The 19,897-nt window shown below is 45.3% G+C and overlaps 1 protein-coding gene across 1 annotated transcript in view; it reads right to left on the bottom strand.

Moving 5' to 3' along the window:
* GOPC (golgi associated PDZ and coiled-coil motif containing) overlaps positions 1 to 19,897 on the bottom strand; it is a 106,387-nt gene that overhangs the window by 36,274 nt on the left and 50,216 nt on the right. The window contains exon 4 of the mRNA XM_033937608.1: positions 11,174 to 11,339. Within this exon, the coding sequence (XP_033793499.1) occupies positions 11,174 to 11,339 (166 nt within the window). The remainder of the gene's footprint in view (positions 1 to 11,173; positions 11,340 to 19,897) is intronic.

The following is a 19,897-nucleotide window of genomic DNA, read 5'->3' as shown; positions in this document are numbered from 1 at the left end:
TCTTCGTGGAACACGGCTTGCGAACTTCACAACTGGAGGTTAACACGGCTGGAGAGACCGCACAAGCTGAGGTGTCGGATCTCTCCCTCGAGGCAGTCATTCTCTCTCCGGATGAGCGAAGACCACCTAGCTGCCCCGTTGCAACGGAGGAGTCGTTTGTCGACGTACGGCTCGGGATGCCCTCTTGCTGTCCTCTCGGAATGGGAGGACTAACCCTGTTAGGGGGAAGGAAGAGCCCTCAGGATCACAGCAAGCAGCGAAGAGAACTCAGCAAGCTTAAGGAGACTCCCCGAGCACTCAGGAGGCTACAGGTACCTTTGGAGCCCATGGACTTTCTTTGATTTCTGAAGTGGTTACTGGCACTTTGGCCACAGCAGGGAATATTGGAACTGAGATTGTTCCCTTGCAAAGGCCCAAGGTAATCACTATGGAATCCATATGGGAGGCCATATCAAACATGCAAACTTCACTGGGGAGTCAAATTCAACAATTATCCTTACGTTGTACTACTGTACTTTCAGAAAATTTGGAACTCAAAAATAAGGTATCAAGTCTGGAAAACAAAATGAGCGACACTGAGACTAAAGTAAAAACTTTGGAAGTACAAGCCTTGACTTGGGTTAAGGACAGTGCTAGTTTGCACTTTAAACAAGAAATGCTTGAAAACTCTATTAGGAGGAATAATCTTCGGATTATTAACTTTCCGAAAGTACAATCTACACCTACCCTTATTATGTTTAAAAGATATTTGTCAGAAATTTTGAAGATACCAGAAACCTCGTATCCACCTCTCTCAAAAATATATTACCTTTTACAGAAAGTTAAACCTCAAATCCAAACTTAAATCAGCAGAAATTATCTGTTGATAGTTTGGATTTGACTCAGTTTCTAGAGAGGTCGGATACTGAGATTCAGGTTCCAGCTACATTAATAGTACAGTTTGCAATTGACTCAGACAGGGATTGGATGCTTAAGATATTTTTTAAGCATAAAGATGTTCCATTTATGACAAATATAATTAGGATATACCCTGATGTATCTGTCCTACCCAGAGAAGAAGAAAACAATTTCTAGTATTAAGACCTCAGGCTGTACAACTAGGGGCAACCTTTGTTCTAAGATATCCCTGTAAGTGTGTTATGATATTTGGAGGGAATAGATATGTATTCTATGAACCACAACAGTTATCTAAGTTTATTTCTGATAGAGAGTCATCATGAGATTCTGTGTTCTCAAGTTAGCTCTAAGAAGATTGTTCAAGAGCGGTCACATCACCTCTTAATTTGCCTTATATTTAGTTTCCTGATTACCTTATTTCAGCTTTTTTCTCTTTAACTTCGTCTCCGATATTGTGGACTAATAATGCTTTGTATAGGTCTATACCTTTTCAAAATTGTTTGGAAGTTTGATTTAATTTCAATATACATTGTGTGTTTGCTTTTTGACTTGTAACTACTGTCAATTATTAAAAATCAATAAATAAATAATTTAAAAATATATATATATAATACATCACTACTTGAGTGTCCGTGCAACGCAAGATGACTTGATCAACTAAAAGAACTCAAACATGAAATTGCTGACCTGCTGTTAGTGATCTGTAATCTGTCGCTAAAATCGTCTGTAGTACCTGAAGATTGGAGGGTGGCCAATGTTACACTGATTTTTAAAAAAGGCTCTAGGTGAGATCTGGGAAATTACAGACCGGTAAGCCTCACTTCGGTGTCAGGCAAAATGGTAGAAACGATTATAAAAAATAAAATTGTGAAACACGTAGAAAAATATAATTTAATGAGACGGAGTCAGCATGGGTTCAGCCAAGGGAGATCTTGCCTCACAAATTTGCTTGACTTATTTGAAGGTGTGAATAAACATGTTGAGCCGGTTAATATAGTGTATCTAGATTTTCAGAAAGCTTTTAATAAAGTTCCTCATGAGAGGCTCCTGAGAAAATTAAAGAGTCATGGGATAGGTGGCAAAGTTCAGTTGTGGATAAGGAATTGGTTATCGGATAGAAAATAGAGGGTAGGGTTAAATGGTCATTTTTCTCAATGGAGGAGAGTACACAGTGGAGTGCCGCATGGGTCTGTACTGGGATCGGTACTATTTAACTTATTTATAAATGATCTGGAAACTGGAACGACGAGCGAGGTGATTAAATTTGCAGATGACACTAAACTGTTCAAAGTTGTTAAAACGCATGCAGATTGTGAAAAATTACAGGCGGACCTTAGGAAATTGGAAGACTGGGTGTCCAAGAGGCAGATGAAATTTAATGTGGACAAATGCAAAGTGATGCACATTAGGAAGAATAACCTCAATCACAGTTATCGGATGCTAGGGTCCACCTTGGGGGTTAGTGCCCAAGAAAAGGATCTGGGTGAGGGAAACAAGATGGCGATCTGAGTGGACGTGTCTGTCTAAGCTCCCACTTTAGAGGCTTAATTTTACCTTAAAAACTTTTTAGTTACATACTGTTTCGATGCCTAAGAGAAGGGAGCAGAGGAATATCCCTCTTCCTCTGTCAGCGACTTCGACACTGCGTCAGACTGCAATTACAGCTTTTGCAGTCCCGACGGCGTTGGGTGTGTCCACAGCCGAGCCTCAGGAGCAGCCCAGCATGGAAAGTGAGACTTCACTGAGCCCTTTGGGACCTGACCCTCCCCCTCCCCCAGGAGAAGCAACTGAAATCAGCCTTCGTTTGGAGGGGCCTCGGGAGCAGCTGAGAGGGGAGGAGACATCGTTGCCTGTGATCACGGAGAGGATTGCAGAGGGAGGAGGAGCACTGCAGTCGAGCGGTGGTGACTTTGGTGGAAGTGAGACCCAGGAAGGAGAACGGGATCCCGGGTTACCTCAGATCAAGCCGCTCGTGAAACTGGCAGTGGTTACTCTGGACTCACTATGGGGAGCTATAGAAAATCTTCAGACAGTATGTATGGGATTCATATCTCTCATGGCTGATGTTTCAACTAAAGTTAAAAAATTAGAAATAGACTTTCAAGATCAAATGAAGCAAGTTGGGGATATTCAAAAATCTATAATAGAGATTAAAACTGTAAATAAACAGCAAGCAATGGATAAAGTTTTTCTGCTTCGCAAAATTGAAAATTTGGAAAGTCAAAATCGGAGTTTAAATTTAAAGTTTTTAAACTTTCCAATGTCTAAATTTAAAACTTCTAGAGAAATTTCCAAGGACTTTTTAATTTCTATTATTAAAAATTACAAAAGTGAATATACCACCTTTGCAAAAGATTTATTATTTAAAAAGAACAGTAAAGGAAATTGATACAACAACTGAACAAGAATTATCAGCACTTTTGGAATCATCAAATCTTGAACTGTCTGGACGAGCTACATTAATAGTTTCCTTAGTATTTCATCAGGTTAAAAGAAATGATCTTGAAACTTTACTACAATTTAAAACAAGTTTCTTTTTAGGGAGAAAGAAGATATATATATCTCCGGATGTTTCTAAATGGACTCAGTCAAGAAGGAAAGAGTTTCTTACATATCGGGACAAAGATGTTTCTTTAGGTGCCTCCTTTCAGCTAAGATTTCCCTGTAAATGTTTTGTTGTTTTTCAAAACAATAAGTATATTTTTTATGATCCAGATCAATTACGTTTCTTTTTAGAAGGGAAAGGAGTTTCGTTTGCACCCCAGTGATTTCTGGAATAATTCAAGTCTGTTATTCTGCCATCGGTCTCACTTTAATTTCCTTTTATTATGATAATATGTTCTCTTTCCTGGAAAAGTTTCTTTTTTGTTTCTCTCCTCCTCCTTAATTTGAGAACTATGTTTAAGTTAAATACAGTGGTGCCTCACACAACGAACTTAATTGGTTCCAGGAGCAAGTTTGTTATGCGAAACGTTCGTTATGTGAAACGCGTTTTCCCATAAGAATACATGTAAAAAAAAATAATTCGTTCTGCAGCATAAAATATGCTAAGATGACATAAAAAAAGATAAATTTTTGGTTATTATTTTTATTTAGATACATCTAAAAACATAATTGTTTTTTAAAACAACACACATTTTTTAAATTTAAAGACAGACTAAGTAGAGTCTAATTTTACAGTGAGAGAGGGCAGAGTCTCAGCGGCAAAAACTGGGACTTAACTGTTCATTTTTTTTTTTTTTTCTACCGTGTTTCCCCGATGATAAGGCAGGGCCATCAAATAAGACAGCCCCCCCTTTTTAGAAAAAAATGTAAAATAAGGCACCCCCCCGCAAATAAGCCACCCACCGATACCTGCGCTTACCCGAATCGGGTGGTACGGTGGGTGACTCCGTGTGGTCCCTGGCACCCCCGACACGATCGGGGCAAGAGGGAGCTCAAGCCCTCTTGCCCCCCCGACTCCCCGACACGATCGGGGCAAGAGGGAGCCCAAGCCCTCTTGCCCCCCGACTCCCCGACACGATCGGGGCAAGAGGGAGCCCAAGCCCTCTTGCCCCCCCGACTCCCCGACACGATCGGGGCAAGAGGGAGCCCAAGCCCTCTTGCCCCCCCCACTCCCCGCCACGATCGGGGCAAGAGGGAGCCCAAGCCCTCTTGCCCCCCCCCCCGACTCCCCGACACGATCGGGGCAAGAGGGAGCCCAAGCCCTCTTGCCCCCCGACTCCCCGACACGATCGGGGCAAGAGGGAGCCCAAGCCCTCTTGCCCCCCCGACTCCCCGACACGATCGGGGCAAGAGGGAGCCCAAGCCCTCTTGCCCCCCCCCGACTCCCCGACACGATCGGGGCAAGAGGGAGCCCAAGCCCTCTTGCCCCGCCGATTCCCCAACTCCCCGACAATATCGGGCCAGGAGGGAGCCCAAGTCCTCCTGGCCACGGCGACCCCCTAACCCCACCCTGCACTACATTACGGGCAGGAGGGATCCCAGGCCCTCCTGCCCTCGACGCAAACCCCCCCTCCCCCCAACGACCGCCCCCCCCAAGAACCTCCGACCGCCCCCCAGCCGACCCGCGACCCCCCTGGCCGACCCCCACGACACCCCCAACCCCCTTCCCCGTACCTTTCTGTAGTTGGCCGGACAGACGGGAGCCAAACCCGCCTGTCCGGCAGGCAGCCAACGACGGAATGAGGCCGGATTGGCCCATCCGTCCCAAAGCTCCGCCTACTGGTGGGGCCTAAGGCGCCTGGGCCAATCAGAATAGGCCCGGGAGCCTTAGGTCCCTCCTGGGGGCAGGGCCTGAGGCACATGGTCGGGTTGGGCCCATGTGCCTCAGGCCCCGCCCCCAGGAGGGACCTAAGGCTCCCGGGCCTATTCTGATTGGCCCAGGCGCCTTAGGCCCCACCAGTAGGCGGAGCTTTGGGACGGATGGGCCAATCCGGCCTCATTCCGTCGTTGGCTGCCTGCCGGACAGGCGGGTTTGGCTCCCGTCTGTCCGGCCAACTACAGAAAGGTACGGGGAAGGGGGTTGGGGGTGTCGTGCGGGTCGGCCAGGGGGGTCGCGGGTCGGCTGGGGGGCGGTCGGAGGTTCTTGGGGGGGGGCGGTCGTTGGGGGGAGGGGGGGTTTGCGTCGAGGGCAGGAGGGCCTGGGATCCCTCCTGTCCGTAATGTAGTGCAGGGTGGGGTTAGGGGGTCGCCGTGGCCAGGAGGACTTGGGCTCCCTCCTGGCCCGATCGTGTCGGGGAGTCGGGGGGGCAGGGGGGCTTGGGCTCCCTTTTGCCCCGATCGTGGCGGGGGGTCGGGGGGGGCAAGAGGGCTTGAGCTCCCTCTTGCCCCGATCGTGTCGGGGAGTCGGGGGGGCAAGAGGGCTTGGGCTCCCTCTTGCCCCGATCGTGTCGGGGAGTCGGGGGGGGCAAGAGGGCTTGAGCTCCCTCTTGCCCCGATCGTGTCGGGGGGTCGGGGGGGCAAGAGGGCTTGGGCTCCCTCTTGCCCCGATCGTGTCGGGGAGTCGGGGGGGCAAGAGGGCTTGAGCTCCCTCTTGCCCCGATCGTGTCGGGGAGTCGGGGGGGCAAGAGGGCTTGGGCTCCCTCTTGCCCCGATCGTGTCGGGGAGTCGGGGGGGCAAGAGGGCTTGGGCTCCCTCTTGCCCCGATCGTGTCGGGGAGTCGGGGGGGCAAGAGGGCTTGAGCTCCCTCTTGCCCCGATCGTGTCGGGGAGTCGGGGGGGCAAGAGGGCTTGGGCTCCCTCTTGCCCCGATCGTGTCGGGGAGTCGGGGGGGCAAGAGGGCTTGGGCTCCCTCTTGCCCCGATCGTGTCGGGGAGTCGGGGGGGGGCAAGAGGGAGCCAGGCGGAGAGAGGGCAGTTAAGCGCAGTGCCTGCGCGGAAGGATGCAGCTCGGGCGACTTCGTTGTGTGAAACGAAGTTCGTTGTACGAATCAAGACATAAAGTTCGTTGTGCGCAGCGTTCGCTGTGCGAGGCGTCCGTTATGCGAGGCACCACTGTATTACCTTTTGGTTTATTTCTGTTTAATCCAATAGATGATTGGATGTACTAATATCGTTATATTACCTGTTAAGCACAACTTTGTACTTAATTTAAAAATCAAATAAATTAATTTAAAAAATGAAAAGGATCTGGGTGTCATTGTAGACAATACGATGAAATCTTCTGCCCAATGTGTGGCGGCGGCCAAAAAAGCAAACAGGATGTTGGGAATTATTAGAAAAAAGGGATGGTTAACAAGACTAAGAATGTCATAATGCCCTTGCATCACTCCTTGGTGCGACCTCATTTAGAGTATTGCATTTAATTCTGGTCTCCTTAGCTCAAGAAAGATATAGTGGCGCTAGAAAAGTTTCAAAGAAGAGCAACCAGGATGGTAAAAGGGATGGAACTCCTCTTGTATGAGGAAAGACTAAAACAGTTAGGGCTCTTCACTTGGAAAAGAGACGGCTGAGGGGAGATATGATTGAAATCTACAAAATCCTGAGTGAAGTAGAACGGGTACAAGTGGATCGATTTTCCACTCCGTCAAAAATGACAAAGACTAGGGGACACATGAAGAAGTTACACGGAAATACTTTTAAAACCAATAGGAGAACATTTTTTTTTTATTCAGAGAATAGTTAAGCTCTGGAATGCGTTGCTAGAGGATGTGGTAAGAGCAGATAGCGTAGCTAGTTTTAAGAAAGGTTTGGACAAGTTCCTGGAGGAAAAATCCATAGTCTGCTATTGAGAAAGACATGGTGGAAGCCACTGCTTGCCCTGTATTGATAGCACGAAATATTGCTACACCTTGAGTTTTGGCCAGGTACTAGTGACCTGGATTGGCCACCGTGAGAAATGGCTACTGGGCTTGATAGACCATTGGTCTGACCCAGTAAGGCTATTCTTATGTTCTTATGAGATGCTGAAAAGCCTTGAGAGCGTAGTAAATTGCTCTGAGTTCCAAAAGATTAATATAGAGCGTCTGTTCTTTGATTGAACAATGACCCTGAGTCTGTAGACCATCAAAATGTGCCCCCCAGGCATAAGTGGACGCATCCATGGTCAAAACTGATGAGGAGGCATGTAGAAAAAGTAGACCTCTGGAGAGATTGGACAAAATCATCCACCACTGCAGCGACTGTTGAAGAGACAATGTCACAGAAATGTGTTCTGAGAGAGGGTCTGTCGCTTGGGACCATTGGGAGACAAGAGACCATTGAGGTGTTCTGAGATGGAGCCTCGCCAGAGGAGTGACATGGCCATAGATGCCATATGGCCCAGAAGAACCATCATTCGCCTGGCTGATATGAATTGGAGCTTGATGACAGATCTGAATCAGAGCATCCTGACGGTTCTGGGGAAGGAATGCTCTCATTTGAGTAGTGTCGAGAATTGCCCCTATGAATTGAAGTCTTTGAGACAAAAGAAGCTGTGACTTGGGGAAGTTGATGTCGAATCCCAAGTTCTGGAGAAACAAGATGGTGTGATTTGTCGCTAGCACAACATTCTGACATGAAGGGTCTTTGATGAGTCAGTTGTCCATATAGGGAAACACCTGAGACCTCAAGGCTGCTCCTACCATGACCAGACACTTTGTGATGACTCTGGGGGAAGATGACAGGCAGAAGGGCAGGACCTTGTACTGATAGTGATGAGAAGCCACTTGAAATCTGAGATATTTCCGAGAAGCCTGGTGAATTGGGATATGAGTATAGGCTTCCTTAAGATCCAGAGAGCATAGCCAATCGTTGTGAGCCAAGAGGGGGATACAGAGTGGCTAGAGACAGCATTCAAAATTTTCTTTGACCAAAAATTTGAGGGCTCCAAGATCTAGGATTGGTCGCAGCTCTCCCATCTTCTTTGGCACTAGAAAATAGCGAGAATAAAACCCTTGGTATTGCTGATTCACAGGAACCTCCTCGATGACATTTAGGAGAAGAAGGGATTGAACCTCCTAAAGAAGAGAGGACTGTGGAGGGTTGGAAGCAGACTCTCTTGGAGGATGATCTGGAGGAAGGATGGTGAAATGCAGAGAGTAATCTTCCTGAATGATCTGTAGCACCCACAGATCAGAGGTGAGGAGCTCCCAATGCTAGATATATTGCAGGCACCCTCCGATCCGCTGAGGAAGAGATTGAAGCAATGGGACTGTGGCTATGCTCTCCAGCAATACGTCAAAAAGACTGAGATGATTTGGCCTGAGCAGCAGGCTGGGTCTCAGGAGGATATTGTTGTTGTTTCTGTTTCTTTTGTGGAGGTCGAACTGGAGCAGAAACTTTGGCAGCAAACCTGAGTTGGTAGCAGGAAGCAGGCTTGAAAGGTCTAAAGGAAGCTGGTTTCTTTTTGGGCTTGACCAAGGTGTCCCAGCAAGTCTCATGTACCAAGAGCTTTTGTGTTGCGGTATCTGCTGAATCCCTGAAAAGCTCATCTCCCAAACATGGCACGTTGGCTAAGCGATCCTTGTGGTTGACATCCATGTCAGAAACCCGTAGCCACACTAGTCTTCGCATGGCTACCGACATGCAAAAGCTCTGGAGGTGAGCTCAAAGATTTCACACGCCGAGCTCACCATTTACTTCCACAACTGGAGCACAGAAGAGACACATTGTTGGAAACCCTTCAACTTGCGGGCAGGAATATACTTTTGATAAGCAGGAAACTGCTTGAGGAGATGTTTTAAGTAGCAGGAGCAATAAAAATTATAGTTCACTGCCCTGTTACCCAACATGGAATTTTGATAGAGCCTCCGACTAAACTTATCTATAGTACGACCCTCTCTTCCAGGAGGAACTGAGGCATAAACATTAGCTGAAGCTATTTTCTTTAAAGTAGCCTCTACAATCAGGGATTGATGAGGTAGTTGGGGTTTATCAAATCCTGGGAAAGCGATAACTTTGTAGATAGACTCCAGTTTCCTTAGTGCCACCAGTAGAGTGGAGATTCAAGATTCTTATAAAAAGTTTCCCTCAAGATGCCATGTAAAGGTAGTTAGAGCATCTCCAGGGTTTCAAGGTACTCCTTACTATATTTAAAGTCAGCCTCAAACTGCACTGAAAGATCCTTCTCCATCTAATGTATAAACTTGGAGAAAGAGTTTTTCGGTGGGAGAAGTAGCTCTGGTGGGAGAGCACCCTGGAGAATCAGACGCAGAAGTGTTCTCAGCTTCTGTGATAAGACAGAGACACAGGATCAGAGTCAACCTGCAAGTCAGAGTCCTGTAGCATCGAGGGGAAATGGTGCTATGATCAGTACCATTATGTTGTCAGGGATTCAGTGTTTCCTCTTATGAGAGACCTTACCAGACTTAACAGGCATCCTATCCGAGTGCCTGGATGAAGAGGTGTGACGCTGACAAATAGTCACCAGTGTCGAGAAGATCGATGCTTGGATGCAGGAGTTGCCGGACTGGATTGGCGTGTGCCTTCCCTGCGCCGCACCGATGGAGCATCGACAGTGTCTGTGGTTGGTGCCCTGGTACATTTAGGCTGGACTGGCACCGGAGAAGTCAGTGTCGGGAGCAATAGGTAGAACTGGTCCCCAAGCTCCTACTGAAGCAAAGCATTGAGATTTTGCCTCAGACTAAGCACCGGCACTTAAGGCCTCTTCGTTGGTACCACAGGTGCTGTGACATGTTCCAGAGAGGACGATGCCAATGTTGAAGCACTGGTCGCTGCAGGGACTTGCGCTTTGTCGGCATGAATTGGCTCGATGCCTTGGTGACCAGCATCCCTGATGGGGAAGGGGAAGGCTTCTTAGCCGGCTTACCCGAGGGCGCGATGTGTTGAGACACCGGGGTCGACGTCAGTACCGCTGACAGTGTCGAAGTCTTCTATGCCGGGGTCTTCGAGATAGACAGTGTCGTCGATGTATCTTCCTCCATGACGACACCGAAGAGTTTCTCCTGTTGCAAAATTCGGTTTTTAATCGTCTGTTTTTGCAAGGAAGCGCAGCGCTTTCAAGTCTGAAAGCAGTGTTCAGGGCCCAAACACTATAGACACCAGCTGTGAGGGTCTGTCGTGAAATGGTGCACTTTTTAAAACCGATCAGCAGGCGTGACATGGACAGGAACACAATCTCAGCCAAATTGAACTCGATGGCTGAGGTGAACACCAAGGCACCACTGGGCCAAAACCCACAGATGGCAAAAAAAACCAACATATATATATATATATATATATATATTTTTTTTTTTTTTTTTTTTTTATTTAATTATTTTATTGACTAACGAAAATAAAATAAAGGAAGAAGAAATAACACGAAGAGAAGAAAAAACCACGAGAGCGGAAAGGCAAAAATGATCAACAGCCATTGAAATGCGACTTCTTAGTTCCACGGTAACTAAGAAACCGCACACCTACGTCAGGCGGGAAGGCACTCGCACATTCGCGGTGCGGGCTATCACAAACTTTCTGAAAGTCTTAAAGTGGCAATGCACTTTTAAAGTGTCCTTACCAGGGCTCCATCGGTGACGTCACCCACATGTGAAAATATGCTGCCTGCTTGTCCTGGGATAATGGGCATTTATTAATCAGTATTCTACAAGAGCGGCCCCCAAACATTTTTGTACGAGGGACCAGTTTCATGGAAGACAATTTTTCCACAGACCGGGGGTGAGAGGAAGCAGGGACAGACTCAAGCGCATAATCAATAACTTGCATAATATATAATCTAATTATTTTATGCCTCCCAACAAGCTTTCTCCAAATATTATTTCTCATACTGTGTGTTTCTCAACACGAGTGAAAGAGGAGGAACTATAGTGGTTAGCATCATAAAATTAAGATTTGACATACATGTCCAGGTGGTGCTGGCAATGGTCGTTTCAGATCATTCCGACCTCGACAAGCTCGGATGACTGTTTTATGACGATGCAGGTGGATTTCAGCTTCTAGTTGGTTCCACAGTTTGTCATGAGCAGGTCCCTTCATATCTCGGCCCAGTAACTGAATTTGTTGGACTCTATGTTAGTAGAAATGTAAAGAATATACACAAGAAATACTAAGAAAAAAATCAGTGGTATATTTCTATTCCATTACTTAAAACAGTAAATGTAACAAGCAACAACACTATAGGGAAGTTACTTACCTGTAGCAGGTATTCTCTGAGGACAGAAGGACAGACATCCTTACATCTGGGTGATGTCATCCCAACACAGCCCAGTGCAGGCACTACCCAGCACTCTATAACTTTAAGAAGTTTTTGGTAGAAATCCCACTGCACAAGTGCCTTCCCGCCCGATGCACAAGTGTAGGACCCTCAATAACATAAAATAGCTAGAAAAGAATTCAACTCCTAGGTAAGGTGAGAGGGTTTTAAGGAAGAACCCCCAAAAAAGAGAACAAACCCTATAGAAAAAGTCCCAAAACAAAAAGAAGTAGGGTAAACAAGATGACTCCTTGCCAGGAGATGAATCTTCAATATATATATATTTTGAAGATGCATCTCCTGGCAAGGAGTCATCTTCTTTACCCTACTTCTTTTTGTTTTGGGACTCAACATGGATCCACGTTTCAGCAGCATGCCTTTATTAGGGGTAAATAAAATATCTGCAACAAAAAAATAAAATACACATGGACCATCTGTACATATATAAAATTGCCAAAAAAATAGCCACTATGATGCTGAATGGAAACATGTCAAAAAGCAATAGACAGATGAAAAAAGTTACAATTAAATAGAATTACATCATTATTCAGACAATAAAAATTTTAGGGGTCCAATTAGATTGCAATATATTAATGAAATCATAAGTAAATTCGGTAGTTCAAAAAGGATTTGTAACACTATGGAAGTTAAAGGTCCATTTGTTCTTATTTTGAACCTTATCCGTTTCAACTATTGGTGCAATCTCTTTTATTAAGTATCCTATGTTACTGAAATATATGTAATATACTTAGCAGGTTCCTATAAAATTTTCCAAAAGTCACAAATTATCCAAAATTCTGCAATGGATTTGATATTAAATCTGAAGAAATTTGATCATCTTTCCAGTTTTGTTTTTGTTGCCAATTACTTTGGCTCCCAATATAGGCCAGAGTACGAGGGATATGTTTATTATAAGATCATGTTTGGTTTCGTTCCTTCTTACTTATATGCTCTTCTTTCATTTTATTTATCAAAATTGCAAAATATTACTTATTTCGGATTTCTGCCAGTAAAGGAATGCAAGTATAAAATATGTATAACCAATTTACTTTCCTACCAAGTGGCCAAATGGGAGTCCATAATTTGACTTATTTTCATTATCATTCTCTTACATGCATTTTAAAGATTAATGAGAAGTTATTTATTTAGTAAATTCAGAAAATGATTTATTGTATGGTTTTGATTGTAAATTCAACAGTTAATGTGCTGGTTTTATCTTTTGTATATCGTATAAGACCATGAGGTATCTGTGATTCATAAATAAATTTTTATGTATTTTTTTTTAAAGGAGTCTTATCACAAAAGATATAAAACCGTATGAAGTAAACTAACCTATGCACTTATAATAATGAATCCTTTAAAATATTCTTTGATCCTTTGTTTTTAAGATGCCAAATTCCTTATATAAAGGGCTGGTTCCTGAGCAGAAAATAGAACATACGTTGTCCATCTTTAAGACTTCTATGTTCTCATATCGATATATTAATTAACAATTGTTAAAACAGCACAGACTATTTATTTCCAGATTTTGTAGAGAATGCAGGCAGTTTAACTCCCTCTAATCCACACGGGATCTTCCACAGGTCCCAACAATCTGAAGTAGGAGAACCTCATTTATTTATTTTTTTTTTAAATTATCTTAGAGCAGGTAGAGTTCTGTGAGGGGGGGATATAAGAGACATCCCAGAACTTTAACTGGCACAAGTCAAATCCCAGATATAAGTTTAGAAACTACAGTCCAAATGGCCATTGAATTTTTATCTAGGTGGAATAAAATTTAAGCGACACTAAAGAGAATGAGAGAGAAAAAGAGAGAAACAAGAGAATTTCCAGAGTAGAGAAACAGCCAAAACCTTTAGTGAAAATAGTACAGAAAGAGCTTGTAAGGGGTTTGTTTGCGAAAGAAGTAATATATAGTGCGTGCTGTGTGTTTAAATGTCTAGAACTTTAAGCAGGTGATGGTTTCAGCATATAATAAGAAAGAATGTAAATGCTGACTTTTTCTTAGTTAGGTGCTAATGACTTGTGCTTGAGTTCTAGAGCAGGCCTGCACAACTTCGGCCCTCGTCAGTCCAGCTTTTCAGGATTTCCCAAATGAATATGCACGAGATAAATATGCATACAAAGGAAGCAGTGCAGGCAAATAGATCTTATGCAAATACACTGGGGACATCCTGGAAACCCAACTGGATTCGGCCCTCGAGGACCGGAGTTGTGCAGACCTGTTGTAGAGACTTGATGAATTACCGTATTTTCACGCAGATAACGCGCACCCGTGTAAAACGCGCACACGGGTATAGCGCGCAGAAACCACGATTTTATGTACAAAAACTTTTGTATACCGCGCTCACGGGTATACCGCGCATGCAGCCCGACAGTCCTTTCGCCCGCCCCGACTCTCCTCTGGCCGCCCTGACTCTCCTTTCGCCCTCCCCGACTCTTCGTGCGCTGTCCCGACTATCCGTTCACCCTCCCTGACTTTCCGTGCACTGCCCCGCCTCTCCGTGCGCTGGACCCGGAGTTTTCTCAGCAGAATTTCCCAGACCACCTCTTCCTCTCAACACATTGACACGCTAGTGGGTTTATTTTATAGCTTTTTCACTCCCTTCGGTCTGCCTGTCCCCCTTGAAGTCCTGTCCCCCCTTGAAGGTCTGCCTGTCCCCCTTGAAGGTCTGTCCCCATCCTGAAAGCCTGATGCCCCCCCCCGACATCCGATACATCCCCCCCCGGCAGGACCACTCGCACCCCCACCTCGAAGGACCGCCGACTCCCCGACAATATCGGACCAGAAGGGAGCTCAAACCCTCCTGGCCACGGCGACCCCCTACCCCCACCCCGCACTACATTACGGGCAGGAGGGATCCCAGGCCCTCCTGCCCTCGACGCAAACCCCCCTCCCTCCAACGACCGCCCCCCCCCAAGAACCTCCGACCGCCCCCCCAGCCGACCCGCGACCCCCCTGGCCGACCCCCACGACCCCCCCACCCCCCATCCCCATACCTTTGGTAGTTGGCCGGACAGACGGGAGCCAAACCCGCCTGTCCGGCAGGCAGCCAACACGGAATGAGGCCGGATTGGCCCATCCGTCCCAAAGCTCCGCCTACTGGTGGGGCCTAAGGCGCGTGGGCCAATCAAAATAGGCCCTGGAGCCTTAGGTCCCACCTGGGGGCGCGGCCTAAGGCACATGGTCGGGTTGGGCCCATGTGCCTCAGGCCACGCCCCCAGGTGGGACCTAAGGCTCCAGGGCCTATTCTGATTGGCCCACGCGCCTTAGGTCCCACCTGTAGGCGGAGCTTTGGGACGGATGGGCCAATCCGGCCTCATTCCGTCGTTGGCTGCCTGCCGGACAGGCGGGTTTGGCTCCCGTCTGTCCGGCCAACTACCAAAGGTATGGGGAAGGGGGGTGGGGGTGTCGTGGGGGTCGGCCAGGGGGGTCGCGGGTCGGCTGGGGGGGCGGTCGGAGGTTCTTGGGGGGGGGCGGTCGTTGGAGGGGGGGGGGGTTGCGTCGAGGGCAGGAGGGCCTGGGATCCCTCCTGCCCGTAATGTAGTGCGGGGTGGGGGTAGGGGGTCGCCGTGGCCAGGAGGGTTTGGGCTCCCTCCTGGCCCGATATTGTCGGGGAGTTGGGGAGTCGGCCGGGCAAGAGGGCTTGGGCTCCCTCTTGCTCCGATCGTGGATGCGGGTGCGGGTGGGAGCGCGTGCGAGCGGTCGTTCGGGGTGGGGGTGCGAGCGGTCCTGCTGGGGGGGGTGAATCGGGCGTCGGGCGGGGTGGGAACTATGTAAAAAAATTTTTGTATACCGCGCTCACGCGTATAACGCGCGAGGGGTATGCGCGGTAGGTAAAAACGCGTATAACGCGTGCGTTATATGCGTGAAAATACGGTACAGATCTAAAAAGAGATTGTTTTTGTGCTAGTTCAGGAAGGTTCTCCAGGATCATCCCCATGGTTGTTTTTTATAAGTCCAGCCATATGATTGCAGGTTGCCCTCTTCACCTTGTTCCTTTGATCTTCCCAAGCAATGTCCTTCTCCAAAGATCTTTCTTTTCTGACAGCATGACCAAAATAAGACAGTCTTAACTTCATAATTTGGGCTTTGAGTGACATAGCCAGTTTGATCTCTTCCAGAATCAATTAGTTAGTTCTTCTGGCAGTCCACGGCATGCATAAAATTCTTCTCCAGCGCTAAACCTCAAATGAGTCAATCTTTTTTCTGTCTTGTTTCCATAGTGTCCAGCTTTCGCATCCATAATTGACCACTGAGAAAATGAGTGTGTGGATAAGTCCAATCTTTGTTTGGAGTGTTATTTCCTTGCCTTTGAATACTTTATCAAGAGCGTTCATTGAAGAGTGACCCAGTGATATTCTGCAGAATATTTTTTCCCTGCTAATCGCTTCCTTGTTTATAAAAGAGCCCAGGAGATTGAAATCCTTTACAACTTCTAGTCTATCGCTTCAAGCTCGAAATCTTCATCATTTTCCATGTTTATGATCGTCGTCTTGTTTATGTTCAGTTATAATCCCCTGTTGTGACTTTCGGCTTAGATTTTTCTCAATAGATACAGCATGTCAGCTTTGCTTCTGGTGAAATCTGCATAGCACAAGTTTATATCTCACCCACCAACTTTGAAACCAATGTTCTCTTCTTCCAAATTTGTTTTTCTGAAGATGGTTTCATCATAAAGGTTGAATAGATAAGGTAACAAGATGCATCCTTGCCTGATGCCACGTTTTATTGGACACCAATCAATGTTGCCATATTCTGTTCTCACTGCAGCTTCTTGATTTTCATATCAGCTGTTATGTGTTTGGGTATTCCCATTTGTGTTAGCGTTCTCCATAGTTTATCATGATCCACACAGTCAAAAGCTTTCCAGTAGTCGATGAAGCAAAAGTATAGGGGCTTTTGATATTCTTTGCTCGTCTTCAATATCATCTAACATTGGCAATAATGTCTCTTGTTCCTCAACCTTTTCTGAAACCATCCTGAACTTCGTGTAGTTCTCTCTCAACATATGATTGCAGCCTTTGTTGTATTATTTTCAGCAATATTTTGCTGGCGTGTAGAATTAATACAATAGTTCTGTAATTGTTACATTCCTTGGCGTCACCTTTCTTCGGTATAGGTATGAACAATGATCTTCTCCAATCGGTTGGCTATATTTTTTTCTTCCAGATCTGTTGACACAGTTTGAGTAAGAGTCATGATAGCACCTTTTGAGCCTTTGATTAATTAAATTGGAATATCATCGATATCAGGTGACCTTCTAAAATATCTGGTTCTTCTTCAGCGTTAGTTTCCTGTTCAATTTCCCCAATGTTATCCTCATTGCCTTTATATAGTTTTCCGTATATTATTTCCATCTCTTTTTAATGCTTTCTGGATCATTCAATTTCATTCCATTGGCATCTTTAAGTATCCCCAATCGAGATTGGAATTTCTGCCACAATCTCTTAATCTCCTGATTAGAGAATGGCACGGTGGCTGTTACCCGCCAAAATGGTGGGGGGGAAAATGCTCACTATGGATACAGGGATAAGGCCATCCACTGCCCCGTGGAGCAGTGAATGTCCTTGTCTCCGCAGTTAAGGGAAGAAACGTGCACGGCTCTCTCCTTCCGTCCCTACCTACCTACCGAAGTTGTGTCAGAGAAGAAGCTTCCGCCCGCAGACGCATGCGACTTTAAGCAGGCTCTGGCGGCTTGAACAAATTACACATTAACGTAAAACGCGCCACGAATAATAAAGAGCAGCTAGATAGACTATGCCAGGATTAATCATGTTAAGCCTTTTACCTATAGTTGATTAACATTGTTATGAGATCTCCTTATCTTTATTATTATCTTGTCTTCTTAAGAGTGGCTTCAATGGTCTAAGGAAGAGTATATATAATTACTGGATGATATTGTATAATTTAACATTTTTTCGCTTATTATTTTATGTTTTATTATTCTTTATGTATTATGCAATATGTACAAATATTTTGATTCTTGTTTATTTATCTCTCTGATTTTCCGTAGCAAGAGGATTCTTGTGTTATATGTTGAAATTAATAAATAAATAAATAAATAAAAACGCGCCACAAAGGTAAGGGGGAGGGAGATGTTTGGACCGAGCGAGGGGTGCTAAAGGGCGGTGGAAATGAACAGACGCTGAAGGGGGAGTGAGAAGGAAGGGTGGTGGTGGTGGAAAGGAACAGAAACTGGAAGGAAATGGGCAAGAGAAAATGGGAAAAAGACGCTGAAGGGAAATGGGGAACAGAGAGTGGGGAGAAGACACTGGAAGGGAAGACGACAGAGATGCCAGACTATGGGGGGAGCGGAGGGAAGAAGATGGGTGCCAGACCAATTGGGGGGTGGAGGGAGAGATGCAAGGGAGAGGCACAGTAACAGAGCAAATGGAAGACGTAGAGAGAACGCAGACAGTGGATGGAAGGAATTGAATGAGGAGAAGATAAGGAAAGCAGAAACCAGACAACAAAGGTAGAACAAAAAAATTATGTTTATTTTTTTTCTTTTGCTTTAGGATCAAGTAGTATATTAGCTGTGTTGATAAAAATTTATAAACAAAGCCCTGCCAGCTGAACATCTCTCTCTCTAGTTCAGCAGCCAGAACTTTGATTTATAAGGAAGGAATAAGCTAAATATTGCAGTACTGAGACTTGTATGGATGATGTGGGGACGGGGCGGGGGTGGGGACAGTGGTCACGGGGATGGGGCAGGGACATGTACAGTGGTCGCGGGAATGTGACGGGGACAAATTTTTTCCCCGTGTCATTCTATACTTCTGATACACTAATCTGTTTTTTCTGTTTACATGATCCAATTCAATTTTCTGACAAATATCCTTTAGATATCATTATTTGTCTTGCTGAATTTGACGTTGAAACACTTGGTTCATTTGCAATACTTTTTCTTTATCATCTGAATTGTTGCATTAGAAATAGCTATCACACTAAAGATGGAGATTTTTGCAATCCAAAGCTTTAATGCAGTGGTTCCCAACCCTATCCTAGAAGACCACTGGCCAGTCAGGTTTTCAGGATAGCCTTAATGAATATGCAAGGAGCAGATCTGCATGCCTGTCACCTCCATTATATGCAAATCTCTTATGCATATTTATTAGAGCTAACCCAAAAAAACAGCTGGCTGGTGGTCCTCCAGGACTGGGTTGCGAGCCACTACTTTAAGAGTGAAACAGAGCTTAAAGTAATCAGAAACAAAGTTTAAATGTTTTTGCGATGGTATGTACGAGCAGTTCCATTCACTTGCCTAAGTCATAAATCTTCAATGACTGTTTAATTGCAGAGCTGTGTTTTATGACACAGGAACCTTATCTCACTTCTCACTAAAATATACCAGATGTGAGATAGGGAGAATCCACCCATTCCTTAGTTAATGATACTAGTTAGTGTCCAACTTATTTTATTCGATTGAATGGCTTAGTTACAAAGATCTTTTTCTAATTAACATTTAAGGATAGTTTAATAAAGAAATCTGTAACAGAGCTGTTATGTATTGTATGCAAATAAATATCCTAATTAGGTAACAGGTAGATTTTGAGATTTTTGTTTCAGATTCATACACTTCTGGAAAAGGAGTTGCCATTATTATTTCTACTACACTGTGGACCAAATGTAAAATGTTGTAAATATTCCTCACCGCACCATAACACTACCTTGTGAAAATAAATTGTGAACTGAATAAAAACACATCAAAAAGTTTTATGGCATATCTAGCAGAAAAATGTAAAGTCAAGAAGTAAAGCTTCAAGTGAGCAGATGTTTGAAATGCACTCCCTTTGATGAATGAACACCCTCAGCCTTATTCGCCACTGATCTATGGACTTGTCAACAATGTTCTGCTTCAGCTCAGCCCAAACAGAGATGAGGCTCTGTTTAAGGTCTTCGATGTCAGATACTGCTATCTGGTAGACGCGTTCCTGTATCAGCCCCCAGATCCAGTAGTCAACTGGGTTTTCATCTGGTGAATTCACAGGCCAATGAAGTCTGGGGTCTCCCGATGTAGCAGCTCTACAGTGTCCTTTGCCTGATGTGCTGCTGGGGCATAGTCCTGTTGGAAGATAAAATAGTCTATGGACATGTGATGTCATAGTCCTGTTGGAAGATAAAGTAGTCTACGGACATGCGACAGATCGCTAGCAACAGCTTCTATGTCAAAGAGGACATCCAAGTAGTATGCATTGTTAATCTTAACCCCAGGATCGATGAACAGATCTGTGAATCAGAGTTTCAAGATTGCGACCGAGACCAAGACAGACTGGCTGAAGGTTGGGCAAATCCATAGTAAACATTTGGCATTAACTTCAAGCGTCAGTGTTGTTGAAAGCATATACAAGCGATCATTCCATGTTTT

Source organism: Geotrypetes seraphini, chromosome 3 (genome assembly GCF_902459505.1).
Source record: "Geotrypetes seraphini chromosome 3, aGeoSer1.1, whole genome shotgun sequence".
NCBI lineage: Eukaryota > Metazoa > Chordata > Amphibia > Gymnophiona > Dermophiidae > Geotrypetes > Geotrypetes seraphini.
The sequence above is the reverse complement of the archived record's forward strand: the minus strand, read 5'-3'. Positions and strand labels throughout refer to the sequence as shown.